The sequence below is a fragment of the Gallus gallus genome, chromosome 2, assembly GCF_016699485.2.
Source record: "Gallus gallus isolate bGalGal1 chromosome 2, bGalGal1.mat.broiler.GRCg7b, whole genome shotgun sequence".
Classification (NCBI taxonomy): domain Eukaryota; kingdom Metazoa; phylum Chordata; class Aves; order Galliformes; family Phasianidae; genus Gallus; species Gallus gallus.
Window position 1 is genome coordinate 64,424,781 of NC_052533.1, and position 25,704 is coordinate 64,450,484.

A 25,704-nucleotide genomic window follows, 5' to 3' on the forward strand; every position below is an offset into this window, starting at 1 on the left:
CAACTTATTCTGGCCCGACAATGCTGGCATACTTTGTATATGAAAGCCATGCTTGTAAGTCAGCCTGGTTTTCAGCATCTGCAATGATAAAGGAAAATGATATGACATTCATCAAATCGAGAAGAAAAAAAAAAAGATAAACACTCAACACTTCAAGTGAGAATGGAATGCAAAGTAAGGGTGTGCATGGAAATGCTCACATCCAGCCACAGACCCGCGTTACAGTAACACTTGCCAGAGCACTAAAGCGACCACTACCTGGACTCAGGAGAGATCCAGAGCCACGACTAGTGGAACCTTGCTTTCTTTCTAATTTAAATTGACAAACCGTGGCTGTCAGCCATCCTGCAGAGCAACCCAAGAGCAGCAGACAGCCTCGGGATGGTGCGGAGCCCAGAAAACTGCACTTCAACTGGTGGTTACCCATCTCCTCGGCATGCATGCATGCACACACACACACTTGGACAGTACTGAGGGTGGAACACTGAAACGTTACTACGACTCACAAGATGAAGTGAAGGAGAGAAAAAATTGTGCTAAACAGACTGCCCAGCACCACGAGCTTCGACTGCTATCTCAGAGGAAGTGGTAGAACTCTTCAGAATGAGCCCAGATACAGAGCCTGAAAAACTGGCAAAGAATAATCCTGAGAAGGCGAGGGAAAATTACATCTTTTCCAAACAAGGTCTGGTTCACCTCTGAACTGAACTCTTCACGTTCAAGAATTGCTATGCAAAAAATGCAGATAACTCGCTGCACGCTCTGCTTCTCACAGCACAGCTGGATGTGAAAAAGTTCTCATAATCTGTTCCCTCCCCCTCACAAGAAGAATTTCACAGGTGAGCCAGGAGGATCCAACTGTGCTGTGAGTGTGTGCCAGTCAGCCCGCCCACAGTAATCGTAGCTTTCAACTGCTTCTCTGCGTTTCATTTCATCCTCCCTGGGAGAACCACCTTCCGCTTCCCCTCTTGTGCCACAACTTTCTTCTTCCCTCCGATGTCATGTGAACAGAATGAGTAAGATGACAGTTGCACCAGAATTCCCCTAGCTTCTGAAAAAGCCAACGGGCAGAAAACCTCTCCGTCCCAACACTGCCGTGCAAAGCATGACTTTGGAAGGGTGAATACTGGACCCGAACAGTGGCAAGTGAATACTTCAGTGCTTTTTCACTGAAGAAGAGACTTTTGTGAAAACAAACACATGCAGAGCTCAAGTGCCTTACTCCTTTTTTTTTTTTACCCTCGGGTGGTGTTGGATCAGTGCCTAAGGGAGGTGACTCACAGCGAGGGGAAAAAAAAAGAGCATGTGTCCTACTGAACTGATAGGCGGTTTCTATTGGTCACATCCCAATCTTCACTGCATCTCCAAAAAGGGTTGCTGTATTTTCTTAATGCAGAGGGGATTTGCATGTTGATCGTATAAGCCTTCTGGAAGACTCAAAACAGGGCAGCCCACAGCTTCGATGCCAAAACCAGAACGTGGGAAGGTTTTGACTGGCTGGCTCAAGGCTAGAACGAGGAGTCAAAGCATCCTGAAAGAGGCAACTGCACAGAGCAGATACTCCCAGCTCCAGGTCCTCCTGAATTATGAACGACACCAGGAGGTCCTGCTTTGCATGCCCATAACCCCATCAGCACCTCTCTGGCTCCTAGGGAGGAAGCATCCCGCAGCATGCGTGGGAATCCCTCACCTCAGTCTCCGGGGAGAAAAACCACACCGTCGCTGCACCCCAAGTTTTCACGGCTGCTGATGTGCTCCACATCCCTAAAGAAAGGGCCTGCCTGCCTCAGAAGCCCAGGCAAAAGAAAGGTGTGGAACGAACGGGTGGATGTGCAGCCCACGAGCAGGGACCGCAGCTAAAGCCTCTCCCTTCTAACCACGGCAGCACAAGCACTGCTGGCTTTCAGTCAAGAGGTTTTTGCCAGGTAGGTCTGATTAGAAGGAGCAGCGTGTCCACAGGGGAGCAGCAAGCAATTTCAGTGGGGCCCGGTTGGGAAAGTCCCAGCATCTAAATCAAGATTAATTCTTGAGCACAGGATCCAGCGCATGTATAAACACCCTCCTCCTCCCTCACATCTCCACTCCTGTGAAAACGCAGTGGGAAGGCCAATGAATCTGGGCATTATCAGCCCACAGCGATCATCTGACAGTATCAAGTTCAGGTTCTGGCTTCATATCCCACATATTATTCTAAGTTTCTCCACTTTACCACTAGATGTACCCTACGCACTGTTGCACACTGCGGTTCCTCACCTCCCTCGTGACTTTTGAGCAGTTTGGTATCAGAATCAAGAGGATGATTCTCACACATCTGATGCTTATCTGAAGACATATCCAACCACTCAGAGACTGAACGTAAAAACCAATGCCTTCTGTGCTTTACCTTACGTAAAATATAGTACTATTTTTATTTAAAATTTAATGTTGTTTTCTTTTTTCCCCAGAGTAAATTGTTGCTCAAGTTCACCAAGCCATCCTGGGAAGGACTGAACTGGTCAGATGCCCAAAGCACAGTTTAGCTGATATAATTGCTTGACCTCTTCCACTGTTACCTTCCCTGAGATCTTTCACTTACTTTGCTAATTTCAAGTAACAGTAAATACTCTCTGAAGGATCAAAACAACGTATCTTCAGTAATGTCCAGTAAATAGCATATTTATCATGCAACAGATGAGCCATTATCTTTGTTTAAATATATATATATATATATATCTTTTGCCTAAGCTTCAATTTTGTGCCACCGTATCAGAACCAACAACAGTGCAGGATGCACGCAAGCAGGTTGGAAACTGAACTGTGATGTTCTTCAGGCTCAGAGAGTAAGAGAAGACAGACTTCAAAATTGCACTGACGTCTCTTCTGAGCCATTTCTGTGCCATGTCACCTTTGTCAGTGTTGGTTTGTTCTGCTTCACAAACCTCACTTCGGCCCAAACGGTCTAGAAATGCAGGAAAACACAGAAACTCCTCTTCAAGGCTTCTGCCATTTGACATACATGAGAAATAAATCCTAAACAAACAGAAAGCAAAGCAGCAGCATTTCTAGGAGCAATCACTTAATACACTGCTGCTAACCCTCTCCTTTGTGTCTCGTGAACACGACTGGAACTCAAGTCAAAAGTACAGTAACATTACACCCTTGGGTTAAAAAGTTTAGTCAGTTGTTTGTTTGTTAAAACATGTAGAGAATCTGTATCGACAACGTATTTCCAGTGCTAATTACAAACAGCAGCCACTTAAGAGAGCAGTTCACTCAGCTCTTGCCAGTTGTAATCACAGGAACCAGAAAGACTCAGGTAATTTTGCAAATCAGACCTGATTTGTACTTGGATGAGTTTCTGTTTGTCTTCTCTTCTTGGCTCCTTCGCTATTTTTACCCTCAGAACAACAAAAATGACCCCAGAAGCCCTCAGACACGCATGCACACTTCGGAGCAAACCAAAAGACACGCCAACACCGAAAGCTCAACCATTTGGGAAATGCCTTCTTTATAACTCAAAACAGATTTCAAGTACCACCAAGCAATCTACTCCTAACCAGCAGCGAAGGCTAACATGCGGTAAGGGACCAGCCGCAGCGCTAAGGGAGGGAGCCCTTGCAACACAAGCGATTCGGTCGAAAGAGCCGGGTGGGGCAAGCAGGTCCCGGGGAGGATCGGCTCAGGAAGCACTGACTCATTTTAGCCGCACGCCTGCGAGCAGGAGATGCTCCAGCACGCGCTCACCGGCCTGCAATCTCGCGGCGCAGCGGCACGGCTCGTTATCCCCACAGAGGCCCCAGCGCTTGTGAGCTCCCTGTCTGTCAGGGCGAGCAGGGCCCCGCGAGCCTCCCCATGCAGCAGCATTCCCCTCAGCACCCCTGGGAATCGATGCATCCCATGAGGCCACACCGACGTGCCTTCAGCGTCCTCTGGGCAGCCTTCTGGGCCACCTAGGCCAGCTATTCTCCTGTGCAGTGAGGCAAAGCAGAGCCAGCCTCGCAGCGGGGTGGCAGGCAGCATCATTAGGGTGACGTGAGCATTATTATTTAGCTGCGCCGAGACTACCCGCACGCACCTGTGGTTACCTTCACATGACAGCCCACAAATCCCTTTTCAGCGCCACCAGGATGGTCTGCAAAGTTAACCAGTGCCATGCAGCTGCCAATACATGACACCTAAGGGTATGCGATACATCTACACGCACACAAAGCATTCTGTGTTCTTACCCTAGGATAAAATTTTGCTTTGCTGTGAATAAAGGCAAGTTGCATGCATGCGTGAGAGGTAAGATACCGATCTACACATTCAGAAAGTGGGGGGGAGGTACCATTTCTGAATAATTATGCTGTATTCACAGATATTTAAGCAACTACTTGCTACGCAGAATCAGCAAGTCAGAACAGGTTGAGATTGATACAACTGCATTCCCAGCCTGGCTCAAAGTCACTCCTGTTCTCTACTAGAAGAGTTGTCAGAAGACCTCAAAGGAAAACAGGGAGACAAATATTTGCCTGATGATGCTGTGACAGGGAAGTGATTCAAAACATGCCTGTGAAGCAAAGCTTACCAAAGGATAGCAAAAGAAAGCATCCATTGGCCCTTCACATCAAACCTTGCATAAGTGAAGCCTAAAGAGGAGAGAAATGCAGCGTGAGCCTCCCAGTATCACTGCACCCAACTGCCCGCAGTCTGCATTAAATTCAGAGCAGACCTAAATCAGCATTGCCAAATAGTGCATGGAGACTTCTAAGCCATAAGAAACTCTTTAATAAGTATTAAACAAGATCCCTCTGAGGCCCCCGTGCTTCTTTAAGCTTGGAGACAAAAGTTTATTAACAACAGTAAAACTAAGCAGGAATGAGGTTTTAAAAAGCCTACCAAAAACCTGGCCTGGGACATTCGGAACCGCTTTCATCTTTTCGGAAGTGTGTGCTTTTCAGGCACCCCTTTTAGTTATCGAGGTCTAAAAGCTTAACTACACGTTAAAAGGAAACAAGTTTGGTTAGATGGTAAGGACAGTTGGAGCAGTATTAAATAATAGCATCAGGGAGAAAAAAGGAGAGAGAGAGAAAATCAGAAAGGGATGTCAGAAGGAGAGAAAGGTCTGTCCTAAGAGCAAAGAGGGTTGGAGAAGTCCCAGGTACATCTTGCCTCCCCCAAGACTGCACCCCTTGAACAACCAAGCAAACATAAGCCTCCGTGTCTTCCCAGAAACAGGCAGAGCCCTCCTGCAGTTGCTGCCCTGTCACACTCCACTGTTGAGCAATCCTGATGGCACACAGCAGAGAACAACTTGCTGCGTCGCACAGCTCAAGGAGGAAAAAATAGATGGCCACAGCACTGCTGGGGACACCGCGCAGATGGAGCTTAGTACCTCCCCCCACACACACGCCTGCAAACAAGGAAGCTGCACAAGATAACAGAGGCAGATCTCTATTAAAGCAGGGTCTCCACGTTACCCTGGTATCAGCAGTCACCATGCAACTCGAGGGGCAAGGAAGTGAGGGTTATCGGGGCACGCACGAGCTGTGCAAACTTCTCCTAGCGCTGAGGACGGCACCCCAGCACACGAGGCTTCACGTGTTTAGCCCATTTCCTCTCCTGTTCCTGAACACGTGGTCCTCCTTCCTCACCAGCGGTGATCTCACAGCACCAGGAAAAGGTTTCTCATCTCGTTCTGCAGCTCCACTTTAGACAAGCACAGCAGCTGGAAACAGAAGTCCCTGCATGACCGGTGCTGCTTTACAGGACTCAGCAGGAACCGCTGCAGAACGTGGGGAGTCTGGGACATCTTTCCACGCAGTGCACTGGAGAGCTGATGTTGAAGAATCACTAGAAAGTGCTGCGAGCATTTAGAAAACTTCAGCTAAGAGAGCAGTCTGACAAAGGCAGCACGCTTGTTGATGCCTTCAAGAAGGAGAAAGCAGTGCTTGTACGCCGTGTGCTGTTTACTTGTTGCATGGCACGAGCACTTGATCATATCTTTGCCAAAGCTCTGCAGCACGCAGGTGAGCGTAGAGAAGTCTCCCCCAAATGCTGACAGTCCACTATGAATGAACAGCTTATTTTTAAAAGAGGGGAAAAAAGAGAGAGGCAAAAACCCCACTGACCCCGAGAGGGGATACATACTGCAATGTGCTGGTTGCGGCACGCAGAGCTAGAACAGGTTGAGCGGGTTGGATACTTGGGGGGAGAAAAGGTAAAGCTGGAAGATATGCATTAAAGGTAGAACGACAGCAACCACAAACGAGGTATAAGATTGACTTTTTCCTCCTGCTCTTTGTACTTGGCCCAGGAGCCTTTTCAGACAGCCCTGAGCACGCACTCATTAGGGAAGCGATGCAAGTATTTCCGACGTGCACACACAACAGGCTAAGTAAAGATGACCTTAACATACAAACTTTCCCAGCAAACTTTCTCAGCAGCCAGCATTTACTACACAGAATTGCCCTAAATGAAGTACACAGGCTGGAGGAGAAGTCACCAGCTGAAAAGCCAACCAGACAGCACACCGCTCGTTAACCTTGAGAGCTCACATCTCTGCAAGCCTCACGTTACCATCAGGCTTATGGCAAAGGACTAAGTGGTTGCTGAGACCGCCTGGATTTTGTAGTGCTTGCAAAGCTAAAGCTTCTATTTATTCTGTAAGTCCTCAAGGTGAGAAGAGAAGGTAGCATCCCCGAGAATTACTAAACCTCTGGAGGAGGTGATGTTCCCGAAAGGGTACTTAATGCAGAAAGATCAAGGCCTCGTGCAGCCGTGTGCTCTGCGACCAGTGTCTAATCTGTCAAGTGGTTTGTGCTCGTTTGAACTGTGACATGGTTAACAAAGCATCACTAAGCTACGCTGAATGCACTCTGTTACATGGAGATTTATGTTACTGCCCGTGAGGAGGGTGGCACTACTCTGATGTCAGACCACCTTCCCCCCGAGCACCACTCACACCACAGACTTCAACTCACCGCTGAGGGCAGCGTCCTCTCTTTGCCTGCAGAAAAACTAAAGCCTAAAAATCCACAACCTTACCAAGTACGAGTGCAGATTTAGATATTAATGAAAGGCAGCGCACACAAAATCTAGGGCTGAAAAGCACAGTGAATTCCTTCTTATGTTTAGGTACTGAAGAGCTGTGGAGATGCAAGTATAATGTTCCTCATTGTGTATGCTTCAGCTCTCGAGAACAATAGAGCTAATTAAGGTTAGCATATAAATCTTAACTCCGCACTTCCTTGCTTCGCTTGATTCTAATCAGATCTCAACATTACTGTTTTTGTGTTCACTTCCTTTGCTGGTCTTTAATGATAACTGAAGGGGGATACTGTCCAAGGCTACAAGCAGTGTTTAACATGTCTGAAATCACAGCATCTCCTTACAGCCCTCACGGCTGACAGTGGTACTGCGACACAAGAGCTCCTTTAGGTTAGCTTACAGCTGAAGATATCCAGGTTTGCGTTGGGTTTTGGTTTTTTTGGAGCATCCTATTTACGCATCGTGTGAATTAAACAATGGTTTATGTCTAATCTTTACAAAGACCATCAATCTACTCAGCAACAGTGAGACAGACGAAAGCTTCTGCATGGACTATTAAAAGTCATTTGTCTTCCTCATTCTCACCAAAGACACACAGAAGCAGACTCTTACTGCTAGATACTGCCAGATAGGATGCTGTTGAAAAATCCTGGCCTCCTTCTTTCTTTCTGAAATCTTCTTCAAAACACAGAGGTCCCAGCAGGGTACCAAGCATTTACTCTGGACATCCCTGCCGACAGGAGAGACCAAAAACATTTCTCTCCGTTTCCCCACCTTTATTTACAAAACGTATCAATGAAAATGTAAGAAACGGTTTTTAACCACAAAGAAAACTACAACAGGTATCATATCTCACTCGTCTTCTACAGCTCCGGTTATCAATGACTAGAAGCTGCAATCAGTCCTTTGTGTTAGTTATCCCTGCTCAAGAATTAGGGCACTCGTATTTGCTGAAGCTTATCTTTTACTAGCATGCTGACAGCAGTTAAATCATCCCCCACATGTAAGGAATGGATTTGAAAGCCTGTAATACATCCTGCTTCTTCGTATTTAAGAGCGCTGAAATAAAAGCTCCTCAGGAGATGACCGAAGAGACGTTTCCATTGTGCAAGACAATAAACAAGGGCCTTTTCACACATGTGAAGTGTCAGTCATTTTCAGTGTGGTGAGTTCCTTGGGCACTCGTTTTTAGCTTCAAGGTTTTACGCGTCCCATCTCCCAAAGCTACCGAAAATGTAACACCAAATTTCCAATTGGCCATCTGTGCACCAGAAAACAAACAACACTGTAATAAGTCAGTTCGCTTCTGAGAAACAAAACAACAACAACAACAGTTCGGCATCCCATTTGGCTAGCCTCTGCCTCCAAAAATCTCCATATCAAGCAAATGCCAGACTGCACGCATGTGCTACACTGCGGAGATCCTATTTGTACTTTGAAGCTGGGCATTGTTACTGCACTGCACCCCACAAAGCACACACAGCTTACTGGAAGCAAGCCAGCATCATAAATAACGTAGGAGAATTCACAGGTGGAACGCAGGGAGAGGATGGATTTAGCCAGATCGTGAAGACGCTCTGCGTCTTGGATGCTTGGGATGTCACAGGCAGCCTGTATGCGTGCCTGGCCGTAAAAGACAGACCCTTGCTAAAGAGAGCTGGGAAATCATCAGAATTTATGAATCTCAATCCCTGTGCTTTTCTGGGGATTCAACATTCATCTTCCAATCAGTACGTTACAGTCTTCACTTGCTGGTGAAGGAGGCTGGCTAAAACATCAGCATCTACAGGTTCCCCTCCAGCACGTGCATTTTCCAGTTCTTCTCCAAAAACCCACGCTCTGCAACACGTGCATACACGAGGTGCCGCTCCAAAAATTTCAATAGCAGAGCGGTACCATGCACAGATAACAAAACCAGCTGTTATTCTCTTGACACAATGTTAAAAAAAAAAAAAAAAAAAAAAGCAGTTTGGGAAAATTATCTAACACTGGGAATTAGACTGAGAAAGAAAGTGCCTCCTTAATTAAAAGAAGAAATACCTTCTTTGATAGGACCCTTTGTAAGCATGCTTCAAAGCATAGCTTCTGCAATCCAGATCTTCCAATTTGATTTTCAAAGACTTCTGCATGTGGTTGTTGCATGTGGTGTTTTGCATGTGCCAAAAAAAAAAAATCTCCAAACTCGGAGACCTGTTCTTGAGACGGCACATCAACAGCCTACAAGTAGGACGTAACAAAAATGCCACTGGGAAGAACTTTGCCAGGCAGGGAGGAAGGACAGAAAGAAGGTCGATAGCTGTGGCAGTCTGTGGCAGTTTCATACAGAACACTTCAGTCAGTTTGCATTATCACACGGACAGACAGCCTGGTGAACACCAGCCATAGACACTGCAGCTTCGTTTACCAAACTTGGGAAGCTGTGGTTGAAATACATGTATTATCCCTAAACTCTTTTCAAACTTGCCATGGAGCCTGTAATTGCTACCCACTGGAAAATGGCAGGAAGGTCATTTCTCGCCTCTCTTCTGGCATTTATATCCTATTAACGTTTCCAAGTTGCGTGGAGAACGTGTCTTTGGCAGGGATGGAAATCTGATTTTACAGTGATAGGTACAGACCATCCTTAGTTACAGAAATGGAGTAAGAGCTGTTGGCAGTGTCTCCTACCCTGAAGGAAACCCATCTGGAGCAAGTGGAGGCATCACTCTTCCCCCTGAAGTCAGATGCACGTTCTACTGGAATGCAGCACAGTCAGTCAAGCGAACTCTTTTCTCTACCTCAAGGCCCCTTTGCTAAACCTTACGAATCACCACCACCACCACCAAGACCCACATCAGCAGACTAACTCATCTGTTCACATTTTGGGGACACGCAGTGGTAGAGATAGAGCAAGAAGCGTGCAACTTCCTATTTGGCAGCAGAGTCAAGACCCAGAAGAGCTCCTCAGAGTTGGCGTGATTCACAGATAAACTCCTTAGAGAGCTACAGTGACAGTACACATGGAAAGCCTTCAGTAACTGCAAGCTATTGATTTCAGACACTTCTCTGGAAATCCCCAGACTTCTCAGAGTCACAGAAAACTCTTTATACACACACGCCTTCTTTCCATAAGAGTTCGTGCTCCTGCTAGAGATCTGAGAGCATTGAGCTTTCATTTACTGTGACCAAGACAAAGCTGCAGAGTCTGTGTCTCTGGTGGAGAAGTGTGAGGATTAGCATGCCCTCTAATACACATTTTCTTACATACAGATCACAGTGCCACTCCACACAGCGCCACAGGAATTTAGAACTCAAAATTACTGTGATCTCCCTTGCTCTGAATTCCTAAAAGCCCCAAGAAAACAAGCCATCCAAGCCCCACGTCAGGCCCTGACACTACAAGGCTTGCTCCTTCCAGTTCTGCTCAGGAAGAAACTCGTGTAAAAAAGGCAGCGCCCTCTCCAGTTGTACTTCTTCTCAGCAAATCATGTTTCTGGTACAGATCCCAGACACGGATGGATCTCCCAGTTATCACAGCAGATTGCAGCAACCCTCCTCAAATGGGAGGGGCAGCACTGAGATGGAGGCAGCTAGGCTGACAGCACAGTCAAAGGAATGAAGCAATCAGCTTTTCACGCTATACATCGAGCACTCTCCAGAGATCCCTGCTCTCTCCAACCGTGACTGTCCCCATCGGAGGCTCAGGCCACTCCGGAGCAGTCTGGCAGCTCTAGGAGAGCTTTCTGAGATGCCCTGAGCTCACAGCTCCTTGTTGAAAATCCTGGCCAAGAGTCACCCTGGTCAGAAAAGGAAGCAGGTTTTAACCTCTTTTTCTGAATGGTGCTGCACACGAGAACCTTCCTTCTCCACCCCTCTATTTGCAGCGCCCATTCAACTCGACTGGCTGACAAGGAGCCAAGGAGCACAACAAAAAGAAACTGGACCTTATGTGAGAGGCTCTGACTCATTTACAAATGAAGTGTTTGCTTGTATTGTGGGAGTCAGGAAGGGCAGCATCAATTTAACAGGTGAAGAGTACAGGCAACACCCCAGCAAAGCTAGATGAAGGCAGAGAAGATAGTGTTCCCACTTGACAAAAACCAGGTATTGCAACAAAGCCTTGCTGCTGTGCAAAAAAGCAACACATTACAGCTATGGAGGGTTTTTAATCCCTCCACTTAATAAATGGAGGGGGGAGAGAAATTACTTTTTAGGAAGATTGTGGCACTGATACTTCCTAACGGCAAAAAAAAAAACCAACAAGTGGAACTTTTCTCCCCTCCTCCTCTGCTGTGCTGAATGTCTGATGGCCTGGCTGCTACACGTGGAAAAATGGATCCGAAATTTCATCCTCTCAGAAGTAAGCACTCCCATGGCACAGCGCTGCCCTTGGCAAAATTAATCCATTGGGTTTTTTTTTCCCCCTAAATGGTATTTTAAAAGTCCAGTTTAAAAAGACAGTACGGACAGTTAAGCAAGAGCCAGAACAAGGCACGGGGAGAAAGAGAAGAGAGGACGTATGCAAGGAGTGCATACACATTCTGCTCCCATTCAGATCCCAGCAGACGACATTCTCCCTCACTCCAGTCACAAGCACTGAGCATATCTGGGGCAAAACCAGCACTGTGTGGGAATGTTCAAGCTCTGCTGATGCTTTAGCAGAACTTCCACAGCTTTCTGTTAAACTCACAACTTCCTTCCCCAACTCCACACTTCGTGTGACTCTGGAGGGGGACATCAGAAATCCTGTTCTGTGCCAGTTTGGGCATTTATCAGCCACTGTTTGGATACTCTAGCATGAAACCAAAGAATAAAAGAATTGCGTGCAGCAGCAGGAAAAGATGAGCTGGCATACTTGTCCCACCGGCCAGCTGGCACAGAAGAAAAGATGTGGTACCACATCAGCAAGGCCTTTGGAAGCAGCACACGAGGCAGGACCTGGCAAGCAGGTCCTTGCTCCAGGATCCTGAGGCAGAAGGCTTTGAATGCGATATGAAAAGCATTCATCCATAGCACTGAGACCTGATGCTACAGCCAGGCCTGAGGTGCCTATGGAATAATTTCTTTCAGACCATCTTAGACCAGAAATACCTGTTTCTGAAGGAAGTACCTAGTAGGCAAAATCAACATCTTCCTTGTGAGTTTGTCATAGTACCAGATAACAAATTTCATTTCACTTTGTATTTATCCACATCTGCCTACTTGTACGTTCATACCTTTCATTTCAGCATCAGGATTCACTATCATAGCCTGATACAGCATCAAGAAATGGTTATTCACTGCAAACAAATGGCTCAGCACCATCCTGCCCACCAGTACTCTTCCTTAGCAAAACTACCCTGTTTCAGTAGGCTCAACATCTTTCATGTCACAGGCCTGGAGCCACCTGGTGCAGTGTCAGTGAGCTCAGCAATATGTTTTTGCAGTGTTCCACCGTGCTGCTGCAGTGTAAGCCTACACGAAGAGGAGTTTTACGGAGCAGACAGGAGCTGACACCTGTCAGATGGAAAGAGCTTGCAACAGAAATCTGTTCCTTGCACAACTGAGGTTCTTCCTAGCATGGGCAGTAAACAGAGCACTCTATCCTGGCAACATCAGGCAACACCCCATTAAGAGGAAAAATTTTAAATGAAGAACCCTTCCATCAGAAGGTTTTGATCTATTGTTACTTCTTTTGGGCAAGTAACTGAGTCTGGCAGATTTACTGCTAAAGCATGATAAGAGTTGCTATACAGGGAAACCTCGATAAGCAAAGGATACTACAACAACATCTGGCAGGCGTGGAGTAAAGTCCCACAGGAAGTCTCCCTGCTTCTGGAGAGGATGAGGAGATGCCTAGTGAGCAAAAAGCTAAACAAACCCTGCAACCCTTCAGCAAGCAGCCTAGCAAGGAACAAGACACAGTGGTATCCAACATGAGGGTCTTGGTGCTGAAATTCACCCTCTGGTGCCAATACTGGCACCAGCTGCAACTCATAAGTGCCCTGCCTTCCTGAGGAATGACCCAATTTGGAAAATATTGCTCACAACTGACTCGGTAGAGCCAGACATGATTTATTCAATGCCCGAAGCCAGTATCTCCTCTGAGCATCTTTATGTCTTCCTCTTCTCATCTGATGTTTCTTTCTCCGTCCTTCCTCAATTCTAATCGAGTACAGGTTAAATGAACACAGAGATACAGAATTGCACACATTCCTATTTCTCCATTTTCATGCTCAAACTGTCAGTAAGATCCAGAAAGAGGCAGAGCTGCAAGAAGATACTACTTCCTTTGGATAGGCTCGTATTATCTGTCCTGTTGTCTGAAATAACTCCTTTCATTACACCTATAGCATACTCCTTGGAAAACTGTTAGTAATAATCAGTGAAACAAGGCATCTTCCCTCCCACACAGAACCAGTTTGTAACCATCACTCTTGCCATGTTGCTTAGAAGCTATGCTTCTTTCCCCCACCTGTCCTCCAGTTTTTTTGTAGGTTGCAAACCCTTTGAGATGGGGGTGAAAGCTACATGGGAATTCACAAACTCTTAATCAGTTCTGAGGTGCTCCACCCATGCAAATAAATGAATATTGAACTGGGAGATGAGAGAGGGGAAGGACCATAGAAGGAGCGGTGAGGTATTGGAACAGGTAGTCCAGAGAAGCAGTGCAGACACTGTCCCTGGAGGTGCTAAAGGAAACGTGTAGATGTGGTACTTAGGGACGTGGTTTGGTGGGCAATATTGGGGGTGGGTGGATGGTTGGACTAGATGACCTTAGGGGTCTTTTCCAACTTAGTGATTCTACAGCTCCAGAGCCGTTTTAGAAATGCATGCCCAGGAATAAGGGGGCCCCTTTCCATGGAGCAAGAAGGCACCAGCCAGTAGGATGGCCCCAGCCAGGATGCTTCAGGCATTGCTGGAGTAGTAAACACAAATCCATACTTTCTTTATCCTATAAAATTACGTTTTATTTCATAGGGCTGTGCTAGAGCTGTGTTACAGTCAGTATAACTGTAACTAACCAGTAAATTCTGTTTGGTCCTGTGTGGAGCCAGGAGTTGCATTTGATGATCCTTATGGGACTACTGCAAATTCGGATATTCTATGATTCCGTGTGATTTTACATCATTTCCCTAGTTGTCAGCTGCTGACATACTGCTTCATCCCTATGAAGGAAACTACATGCATTATGCTTGGACACTCTGGTCACAGATAATTTCCTGGATCTGTAGTTCAGTAAGTTGCCTAGAGAGGAAGTACTGATGTATGTGTTTGCAAATAAGATTGATTCTATTCTGAAGAGGCATCTTCACAGTGACTTGGATACTTCACTGCTTAATATCCACCACCACCACAGATGCCCCAATACAACCATTTGCACCTGCTACTCAGAAGCTACAGACTTAGAATTCTGTTCCTCAACAGCTTGGCTATATATTTTTATCCTTAGAGAAAAATCCATCCTGTTTGTCAAAATAATAATAATAAAACCAAAACAGCAATACTTCTGGATATCCACAGCATCTGAATACTACGTGAGGAGAACTAGAAGCCCTTTCTCAATTTTGGCTCCCTCCCACAGCGTAATCATCCTAGCAGTTGTAGAGTGTGTGTGAGTTTGTGTCACACCATACTCATATATCAGAGTCAAAGTAAGGTCTTTAGTTAGCTTCAAAGCTCTTCCAAGGAAACAAACCCAGCCCCTTATCCTGTAGTGCTTTCCAAACTCCTGGGTCACGATCAGCACTCACCTGTGCATGTTTCCATTGGTGGTGAAGGACTGTCCACACACTGAACATTTATAAGGCCTTTCACCTGAGTGCACCAGCATGTGGCGATCAAGGGAGCTCGCTGAGCTCAGAGACTTTCCACAGATGCTGCAGGAATGGTCTGTCCCTCCAGTGTCAGTGTTATGCTAGAGAAAGCAATGATTTGTTTTTCACTGAATGACTCTTACGAAGCGTGAGTAAAATATCAGAGAGAACTGTAAACATTTTAAAAGCAGCTTCAGAAAGTCACTTGACACAATACCTTATATTAAGGTGTGCCCCATATCCAATTCTTTTCCGTAGCCCTCCCCCTTAACTCCACCCCCTCCCTTTGCTTTTAACTCCTTAATGCAGCTGCTTTGTGCAGCCTGGAATGCCCACCACATGCTGCATTTTCACTGCGTGTGCAGCAGAAGAGGATAGAAAGGGATCCAGCAACAACCAATCCAACAAGAGGTACCCTGGAATATGTTAAGCTATGTAGCAGTTTGGGGTAGGGTAAATGGTACGGGGGGAAAAGGAAAGAGAATGTAATTATAAACTTGACTTCAGAAGACACTTAAAAATACTCTTTAAAGATATTAATTTCAAAGTGACCGTGTAGTAAGAAAACAGAAGCAAATGTTTCTGTTTTACAGGGAAAACATGGCTATCAGCTACTGTGTTATATGTAGCACTCTTTCTTGCTTGCATTTAGAGAAGTGAACATTTCTTCACATACCAAAAAAAAAAACTCAAAAAACAAAAAACCAAAACAAAATCGAATGGAGAGCAAGGAAAAAAATTAAGTAACAGTTACAGTACAGAAGGGAAAACTGAAGTAATGAGTATCCAGTGGACTCACAGAGGTGAACCACAACTTTATGATCGCAAGGAGAACTTTCTGACACAGAAAAAGCCAAAGCTCCTCGTAGCACACATATACATATTTCAAGAGGAGCAAGATGAGGCCTCTATCTGACAAAAATGAAGAGCATTATACATTTGAAATGGGTATTTTAAATTCTGCCTCCCAAAATCGCTGTACCCTGCAAAGGACAGAGAGGCTCTTTAACACCGAGATGATTTTAAAGTTGTTTCTTCCTGCTTCTTATTTGCATGAACAGTAAAGGGAACTGTATTCAAACAGGATAACAAAACAGGACTTATGCCTCATGATGGAAGTGGTTTTCCGGATCCTTAGGATACCTTAAGCTGTGCAGAACAGGACGCACATCCTTGTTTGAGCCACTGGGGGAGCAGGGAGGGGAAGGAAAGGAGAGAAAGAGAGGAGAATTATCCACCTCCTGGTTGGTGATGATTTTTTTTATTATTATTAATACCAGGGGAGAGCTTAAATAAAAGCAAAACAATTATGAAAGGTTATATCCAAGCATTTCTGATTTGCACGTGGAACTGTTATTCACCACTACAAAATGCATACTGGCAATGGAGACGCTCTTAATAAAATAGGGAATCTAGAGCTTGTACTTTATGTACCTGACGAATGTGCATAGTTAGCTGGTGCTGTGTAGTGCAAATCTTTTCACACAGAGGACAGGTATAGGAAGACTTCTCTTCTTTTGTTTCCTGCGAAGAAAACAAAACAAAAAATCAGAAGGAATACAGATATATTAAAGAACTGGAAAGCTGTTACTGCCGTGGATGGAAAAAGTAGAAGCCATCTCCAGTACAAAAGGCCACTGCTAAAAGAACAACCTGTATGTGCATTTATCATCCCAGCAGATCCCTCAGGGAAGTTTCAGAAACTTCTGAATTTATAAATAGGGGCCACTTCAACCACCACAGAAGAACAGCAGCTGTTTTAACAGCACACAGATACTCAGCAGTAGCAGTTTAAGACAGGAAGTGAAGGCAATTACTGCAACCAGCTCAAACTGCCAGGAGGAATTTAGGTGAGCAGAAAGCAATTACCCGGGCTGGAATCCTGCCAGAATATGCTGGCAAATGCAACTAATCTTCCAAAAAGATCTTTAGGAAGCACAAGTCTTCAGGACTTTGGGTTTTCCACCCCACCTCAACGGCAAGTCGCTAGGCCGGTGGTGCCCTTTTCTCAGAGCTCTGACTCAGAAGGAAGAGCAGCATTTACTGAATCACCAGCACCACTTCCTTGAGCATCCTGTGTTTCTCCTGGAAGCATCCCATCCAGGCACACTGGCCAGGCCCAACCCTTCTTAAGCTTGCAAGATCTGATGAGGTCATAACGAGAAAGAGGTGACAATGCGGGAGCCTACGTGACTCCAAAAGAACACATTATGAACCCGGTTATCCTCCACCCAGGTGAGAAGGAGGAGTAACCACGGTCAAACCATGACTACAAACAATGCAGCAGACCTGACACAGATTGCTCAGTCTGATTTAAGTATGCCCTTGAGACACTGGGGAAAGCCACCGCTCTTTTGCAGCCGAGGATGGAATGGCACTCTCACAGAAACCAAAGGCATCTGCAAGGATGGCTACTGAATGACACACGGTCATTTTCACCAGATGTGGCTTCTGAACCAAGGCCTGCATGACTCAAAGCAAGAAGGCCTGGCACTGAAAATGAAACCTCTGTTTTCTGTAGAATTACACATGTCTTTACCAGCTAGAGGTCCGCCGTCTGTTACCTAAACTCACAGTGATGAGAATACAAAAACCATCTCTGCATGACTGATGGGAAGCTATAATATTTATGCTAAAAGGATGCATTCTATTGAATCTCTTTGCTGGCTATTTTAGGTAGCATTAGTGAGAACAAGCAAAAAAAAACAAACAGTAGCAAAAAAAAACTCGACCAAACCTAAGTAGCTCTTTAGTCAGAAACAGGAGGGAGCTGATGTGTATATATCTATCTGTTTCCTCTTTCCAAACAATTTTGTTCCCCTTCGCTGTCCTACAAGCTATCAACTGAGAAAGGACCACTTCCAGACCATCAGACACAAGCATTGGTGTGGAGCACTGACAGTGACTGGCCCAGGCCTCTGTCATCAATCCTGTGGCATGTCAGGAGGAAAGACACTGACACTGTGTTAGAAAAGGTTCTTTCGTCATCGTTTTGATTATTTTTTTTTCAAGTTTCAACTTCATAAGGCGATATTCCTCTCAACACGATCTGAGGAAACACTCTACAGAGAGTTCCTGACTAAAATCCATCATCACATTTTCAGAAGTGGGGTCATGATATTTTTTCCATTAACTCCAGTGACTCGTGGATGTGGATGCAGAGCTATTTTCTGCTTTTGCCTCAAGTAAACAAAGCGATTGACCTCCCTTCTAGAAGTATTATGAACTGCAACCCTTAGGCTCTCCCAACCACCCCCCCGTTTCCCTCACACGGCTCTCCATCCTGAAGGTAATCACTGTGGGCCTCCACGCACACAGGCCAAGGCCCAATGCCCTGTTACTCACAAAACATTAGAAAGCAAGTAAGAAAGGCTGCCATTATAAAGTCTGAACACCCCAAGAAAATTAAAACACATTATCCCCGTGGCCCACACGCACATACAGTTCACGCACACGCATTCCATCCTACTGATACAACTTTAATTTTACTACATGCAACCAGTCTGCGGAGCAGTGTTCGGCTCCAATTATACTGCAATCCTGTTAAAGTTGGCTCAGGACAGAGAACAAACACACTGTGCTGCGAGGAAAATCCCTGCAGCTGTGCTGACAGTTTAGATCGTGTTTAATCCCCAGGGTATTTATGTGAAATTATCAACCCACTACTTTTTTTTCGCCCCCCCCTTTAAATGAGTGATGCAGTTCTGAGCATTGCAATCAATGGTTTCAGAGCCTGCTTTCTCGACCGCCTGCTCTTCGAATCAGCAAATTAACAGCACATAGAGTAATTGCTGGTTCACCTTGAAGCAAAGATCAGAAACACACTATAGCTCTGCCAGAGCTGATTAGTATTGAATCTGGGGTTTATTATTAACTAAAACCCAAACTTTCTCCAGTGGTCACCCAGGGTACGTGCTGCATACCGTAACACAGCTCAAGCAAATCAAGGTTAGCTACAAGAGGAACGCTGTTGACTGACTCTATCCAGACTAAGATACATTAGCATCCCTACTCCAAAAGCACCTCCACTCACAAACGTAGAACACAGCACTCGGCCACCTCACTGGAGCCAGGGTGGGGAAAAGACACTTCCTGAACTGAAAGATAAAACTAACGGTTAATTTGTTACCTGCTCTCTTTTCAGTCAACCTGGCAAGCCTGCTCTGCATTCAACTGATGGCAAATGCTTTGGGAGTTCTGCACGGGGGCTGCTTTTCTCCAGCTCACCTTTGTCACTTTTCTTTTAATTCTCTTATAGAGCAAAGCAAATGAGAAGTTAAAATGGATGCAGGTTGCTGAGAGAACACGTTTATTAGACTACAGGTAGATCAGAGCCAAGATAAAGCCAGCATTATAAAGAGAACCATAGACTTAGGACAAAGGTTCACAGCAGAATGTTTTGCTGCCAAGAAGCAGCAGTCAGAACCAGAAAAGTAGCAAACTGCTACTATCCTCACAATTAAAATCAGGGGCACATTCTGACCAGAAGTGGAGATCTGTGTGCTGCTAAACTCTGAAACAAATCAGGGCTTTCATGCTGCTACCCTGAAAATGGAAATTCACTGTATTACATGTTGTTAAACAGATCGGTACCCACTTATTATTTCACATCTCACTTCTAACACCTCAGTAATGTAGCCATTTGCCCCTCTGGCAACAATGATCTTTCAGCCTAATAACAAATAAGCTATTTGCTATGTTTTCAATGTATTTATTTATTTTTACACCGTAAGAATCCCTCTTAATCCTGTCACATTTACTCTCGAGCTTCCTTTGATTCGATGCCCATCGAAGTATCAGGTGGAATAAAGGTCACTAACACTAATAAACTTCCCTGAAGCCAAGCCACATGGTGTACCAGTGGGCAGCTGTGCAACAGCACTGCCGCTGAGTCTCATCTGAACTCCAGCCTGTACTTCACATGATGAAATCAAGGAACCAGGGTAGCCCTTAACAGGGAACGCTGCAAATAAACCTTGAAGTCAGATGCTAGACAGTGTGACCCCACCAAAGCAGTTGCCCGTACACAGCCCAGGCTCTTCAATTAAGAATTCCTATGTTCATTTATTATTAAGTCATAAGGACGTCAATTGGGCAGCCACTCTGCAAGTTATTAATAAGATACTATAGGACCATCACGAGTCACACTTCTCCACCTTTCTGATCCCCACTGCATCTTGATTCATTTACAAATTCTCTGTGCTCAAGTCAGATGGATGCAGGGATTTGGGGTATTGCTCGCTGTTCTGCAACACCTTAATTAGTAGGGCTTAACTCAGCAGAAGAGAAACATGAGTATCAGTAATCACAGCTTGAACTGACTCTCTCACTTCTCCAGATCAATACAGCTGTCAACTGGTGCCATCAACTGGTAAATGGGAAAAAAAAACTGATAAAAGCTACATATATTTGCTCTGCAAGATTTATACAAAGCATTCTGCAACAGCTCTCCACATTTTCATTAACAACAAATAAGGGCACCTTAGACTACAACTGTGTGAACTGAGTGCCTTTATGGACACTTTGTTCTAGCACTACCTTTAACCTTAAGTCACTCAGATCGTCTGCAGGAGCAACACCTCATGAAGGGACCCTCTCAGCAACTGAACCAAGCCCTGCAGCCCCCCAGCCAGGGCATCCCTCACTGAACTACTTCAGTTCCAGACACTTTTCTCTTAGGTTAATGAAACAAACTGTCCCTCTCATCAAATCAGGGAAATGCAAGAACATGGATAACGGATGTAGCAGGAAAGAACCGGCAATTTTGGTTTTACCACTGCTGGTGTCAGCTGGTAGATCAGCTTGCCCACTGTATGACATGTGAGCCCAAGCAAGCAGAGCCCTTCCATCCCCAGTTTGCTAAAGTTAAGTTCTGGGGGGCCATCTGGAAACATGCAAAAAGAAGTAATGACAGAGGCAAGACAAACTCATTGAGTGAAAAAAAGACAAAACCACCAATGAGACATAATCACATCATTTTCCATGCAGCTGTTTGACTTCCCACCATCTCCCTGTACTTGGGTTTACAAACCTGATTCCTCCTACCAATCCGATTTGGTGCAGGAGACTTCGAGGGAGATTTGACAGTCTGAGAGGTCCCCCCATTTTCAGCTATCTTCCCCACATTCATTACTGCTGACATCATGGCATCAATGGAGGACAAGTCTGCTCCGTCCGAACTGTTTGGTGAACTTGGTGTCACCTTGTAACTGTTTAAAGTTTCCAGCTGCTTCTCTGAAATTAAGAAGAAAAAGCACACGTAAGAGTTGCTAGGCCATCTAAAAAATTAAACACAACGACAACAAAAATACCCAAAGCAAACAAAGAAAACCCCAAGGTATCTTCAGCTGCCTGCAACTCACATCACACTGCCTGATTTCATGGACAACAGCTCATAATAACTGAAGATTTTCTTGTAATAGTGAAAGTTTCTCCTGTCGGAATGTACAGGACAAGGTGTAGATCACTTCTTAAAGGATGATCACATTATCTTGACTTCCAAACTAAATTCAGTATGGGAATTACGGACTGATTTACCTTAAATTTTCTTGCTGTAAAATGGTATTAATTGCAGTACCTTGTAATCACAATGAACTATCAGATCAGTACCAATGAATGAATGCTCTGGTAAACACCATAATTCAAGCAAGCATGTATTTTAAGCAGAACTGCACAACTGAGGCACCGGCAGCACAGTATACCAGTTTCTCAGTCTCACATAGCTTAAGTCAGCTTTGTAGAAGCAAAAAGCTAAATGTGAAAAGAAATCCAACTTCAAATGCCCTAAAATACATTTTTACTGCCACAGCTGGCAATGATATAATTTTCTTTTTCTTTTTGTTCTACCCACTTGTATCAGTCCATTGAGTATATGTTACAGCCACAACTGATGCTGCCCTGCAGGCAAAGCTCAGATTCAGACTTCTCCATCGCATTTTGTACATAGCTTGTCAAACACACAGGTAAGGTCCTCCACTTTCCCCTTAAGGAGTTAAAAAGGAAAATGCTTTCAAACTGAACATTCCTTCCTCCAAAAAAGAATCTCCCAATCAAATAGGAATACCCTGCAAGTCCACAACTCTGTCATCTCAGGTGGACAGTACAGGATCTTTGTGTGCGTGAGTCATTCTAACACAAGAGGATGTGAGGGTGAACAAGGAGAAACATGTTTGCTTGTGAACATTTGATCTCTGTATAATACTGCCTTTGGAAGATAAGTTTGAGCACTACAAACAGGTGTTTTTTGAGGCTAAGTAATGTAGTGCTAAGCTACCTGGAGCCAAGAAAATCTTAGTTTGGAAGCCTACAGCGGTAGCTGAATATTTATGTGCCCACACTTCTGCTCACTGTATTTTATATACTTCAGAAAGATAAAGGTTAGGGATGAGGAAAGAAAAGCAAGCACCAATGCCTCTGCTCAGTGTATATTATATCCTTCACACACATAGAATCACAGAATCATAGAATCACCAAGGTTGGAAAAGACCCACAGGATCACCCAGTCCAACCATCCACCCAAGGGAAGATATAAGGATTATGGATTGGGTAAGAAATATTTATACAAGCCTTAATCAATGCCCTAAATTAAAGAGTCACTCAGAGCTAGTCTGACCAGTTACCTTCATTGCTATCCCCTGATTGACTGAGGCTCTCTTCTTGCTTGCTGGTCTCCTCACTTAGTGTAGTAGGTTTTGTAGCATCAGGCTCTTCAGCCTCTTCTTCAGTAGCACCCTCTAGCACTATGCAAGGAAGATAGGAAAAAGAGAGAGAGATTAAGTTTTGGTGGAAGCTGTTTTAGCAGAGACTAAAGCCCCATATTTTTGAGAGCTCTACTGATGGCCATGTAGGTTTGATGGTGGAAGCACGTCAATGGAGCCAACGCAATCAAGCGCCCATAGCCACAAGCGTCCTGGCACAGGAGTGGGAGATGCTGCTGCTGCTGCCAGCAGTGAAATCTGGGCAAACAAAGAGAGGAAACCCTTACTCAGCTTGGTCCCCAGCATTCAACCACAAAAAAAAAAAAAAAAAAAAAAAAAGAGGAGGAGGGAACAAAGGACCGAGGAAGCCAGCGTGCCACTGGTGGTCATGACATATGCTAAAGAACGTGGAAGAGTATTCTGCTGCTGGAGACTCACTAAGCAATTCAGTTTCACTCACAACCATCTTACCCCTCAATTTCTCTTCTTGGAGGATTAATGTTTATACCAATAGATGAATTCAGGGCAACCTTCTTCCTTCCAGCAGCGGAGAAATGACTGCTGAGGTTTTTGGGGCCATCTGGCACATTGCTTACACCCACTGCCCAAGGGTTTTAGATGAACAAAAGACAAGCAACCACCGTATCTGCTGACAGAATTTCACCACACCCCTTTCTGAGACCACAACCTTATCATGCTATCCTTAGGGTTTCAGGAGGGATTCCTGCTCTGGCTGGAGAATGATAAGGCAGTTGAACATCACTGATAGAGGTGAAGGTGAATCATCAATGCCTAACAAAGAGAGGAGTTCTCTCTTCACGGCGCTCATGGTCATAGTCTCTGAAGAAGATGATTCATAACACTGGAAATACTGATATCTTTTTTTATTGGAGAAATATGCTTTTATAACCTCGTATCAGAAATTAACATCCTGTGGACATTTCATCATCCCAGGTTTCCAAATTACATCCAGAAGACTTAATACAAATTTTCCCTTTTTTTCAGAAAGCAGAGGCCATCACTCTCAATTTATGGTTAATGCGGTTTCTTCCTTCTAAATAACAAATTCTCAAGGAGGACATGCAAATCAGTCACAAAACATTTCTTCAAATGCTTTTTGAACAGTGTACGCAAGCAAGAAATGATGGTATCCCAACTACTAACATTTTAGAGAGAGCAACAAAAGTCTGACAAAGAGAAAGGGCCCAGCTTCTGCTCTCTTCACTTGTGTCATGCAGTTCCTTGTTTCACACAACACAAGAAAAAGCAGCAGACTCATGCTCCCCAAGTCAAACTGCCATCCTTCTCAGGGGCAGCACGATGGTGGTTTGACACAGTGAGCCAGCACAGTCTAGAGATGAAACATACGTGTGACCTGATTGAGGCCACAGTCTAAGGCTCCAGATAGAAATCAACTTCTTCAAACACCATTTTCAGTCTGCATCTTCAGAAACCAAGACTATTTTGATGCTATCCTGAACAGTTCAAGATAACTCTTTGAAGGTTACTTCTGTATGCTTTTCTGCTAAGCAAAACACTGATGTCCCCTGTGATGGCAGGGACTGCTTGATTCAAGAGGCCAAGCATCCACCCTCCTGTATTTTCTTGAACAAGTATAAGAGCTGCTTATTTGATAGGGTCTTTAAAAGAGGTCATTTAAGAGCAACACAGTCACTTCTTTCTACCGCATAAGTGGTTAAAAAGAAAGTAAGTGATTTAATCTTGAAGAGAACAAGCACAAAAGAGTTACTTCTAAGCTGCTTGCTGTATCTGCTCAGTACCACCAAAAACAATGACCAGTTTATATTATTTGGAAGGGCTTCTGTTAAAACAATGCAAGAAAGTGCTTTACTACTTAAAAACAAGCAAACAAACGCATCAACAAAAACCAGCTCCTCCTTCTGAAGTACACTTACCCTTTCCTCTTTCAGTCAATACCTCTAACATTAATGTTACCACCGTTACGTCCTGGAAAAAGTTACTCTACAGTGTAACTCTGAAGATTCAGCATTTCTTAATTTTAAGCAGTTGAAAGACTGAAATTCAAATTCTGCAAAAAATAGGATTACTGCCGCATGCTTTTATTCACATAGGTATTTTCCATTTTCTTGCATGAAGCAAAAATGCACCACTTAAACAAAGATAACCACATGAGCAGGACGCACTGATTTCAGAGGCATAACTTTCTATTTGCAATAGGATATAGAAACAATAAGGATACTGGGCCAAATGACTCCTTCCTGTGGGAAAACCCATGGCAGAAAGCCTTCAGGCAAGAGAATACTGAGAGGTTTCTCTTGCAGCTTTTTTTTTTTTTTAATAAATGCATCACTGAGGACGAGGAAATGTTTTTTTCCACAGCACCTATGAGATCCCATGAATCAGACAAGCAGTGACCAGTAGGGATGCCCTGTGGCCCTGCCCTCAGGATTCTAAACACCCCAGCTGGGAGGTCACACCAATGGAGCCTCCTTCCTCCCTTTCCCCAGAAGAGAACAAAGACCTCCAGGAAAGAGAGACAAACAGGAAGGAGGCTGGCAAACAGCATGGCCTCAGGTTGCATTCAACATCTGAGCAAAGCCTCTAGGAAACAGGGAACCGGTCACAAGCATTCAAGTCATCTACTCTGGAGACCCTCCCCCAGCATCGCAGTCACCCTCTCTTATGAAAGCAGAGGGCACAGATGTGAGGGGCAACGAACGAAACAAAATCCCAACAGCCTTCTATCCCTGGTCACAGAAAGGGACCTGGCTTCTTCCACTTGGTGCTGTTTCCGAAGCCATGAAACTGGGCAGCTGCAATCCCACACAGAAGGCTGAGGGGCCTTCAGCTCCTCCTTGTGCGGGAGGCCCACCCCGATGCCGCATATAACGGGAGAGCCGCTGAGAAATAACGGGCTCAAAAAAAATAATAATGAAAAAAGTCTTGTTGCTTCCCATTCAGTCTGTACAGGAAGACACTTGCTAGACCTATTTCCTCCTCTGGGATAAAGTGTAACTCCGCTGTATGCTAAAGCTGAGTCCATCAGCAGCTACTTCCCCCCTCTGCTTACGCGTATTTATTTATATTTAATTTTTTTCTTTAAAAGACCACTCTCAACTGTTACAGCTGTTTCTCCTTCTGGGGACGAGCATCACAGATGAAGCAAAAAGGAGGAACGCGGGCCAGCATAGGCCACAGGGGAAGGAAGAAGAAAGGAGAAGAGATGATGAGCCCTCAGAGTC

At 44.8% G+C, this 25,704-nt stretch overlaps 1 protein-coding gene across 6 annotated transcripts in view; it reads right to left on the minus strand.

Moving 5' to 3' along the window:
* Positions 1 to 25,704, minus strand: part of RREB1 (ras responsive element binding protein 1) — a 122,862-nt gene that overhangs the window by 44,500 nt on the left and 52,658 nt on the right. For 5 of the 6 annotated variants that reach the window (XM_015275839.4, XM_040675869.2, NM_205049.3 and 2 more), the window contains 4 exons: positions 22,403 to 22,522; positions 20,815 to 21,017; positions 16,218 to 16,307; positions 14,721 to 14,884 (listed from right to left, as the gene is read on the minus strand). In XM_015275839.4, coding sequence (XP_015131325.2) covers positions 14,721 to 14,884; positions 16,218 to 16,307; positions 20,815 to 21,017; positions 22,403 to 22,522 — 577 coding nt within the window. Of the gene's footprint in view, positions 1 to 14,720; positions 14,885 to 16,217; positions 16,308 to 16,652; positions 21,018 to 22,402; positions 22,523 to 25,704 lie in introns of those variants that run through there. The other variant, XM_040675879.2, reaches the window with a different exon arrangement.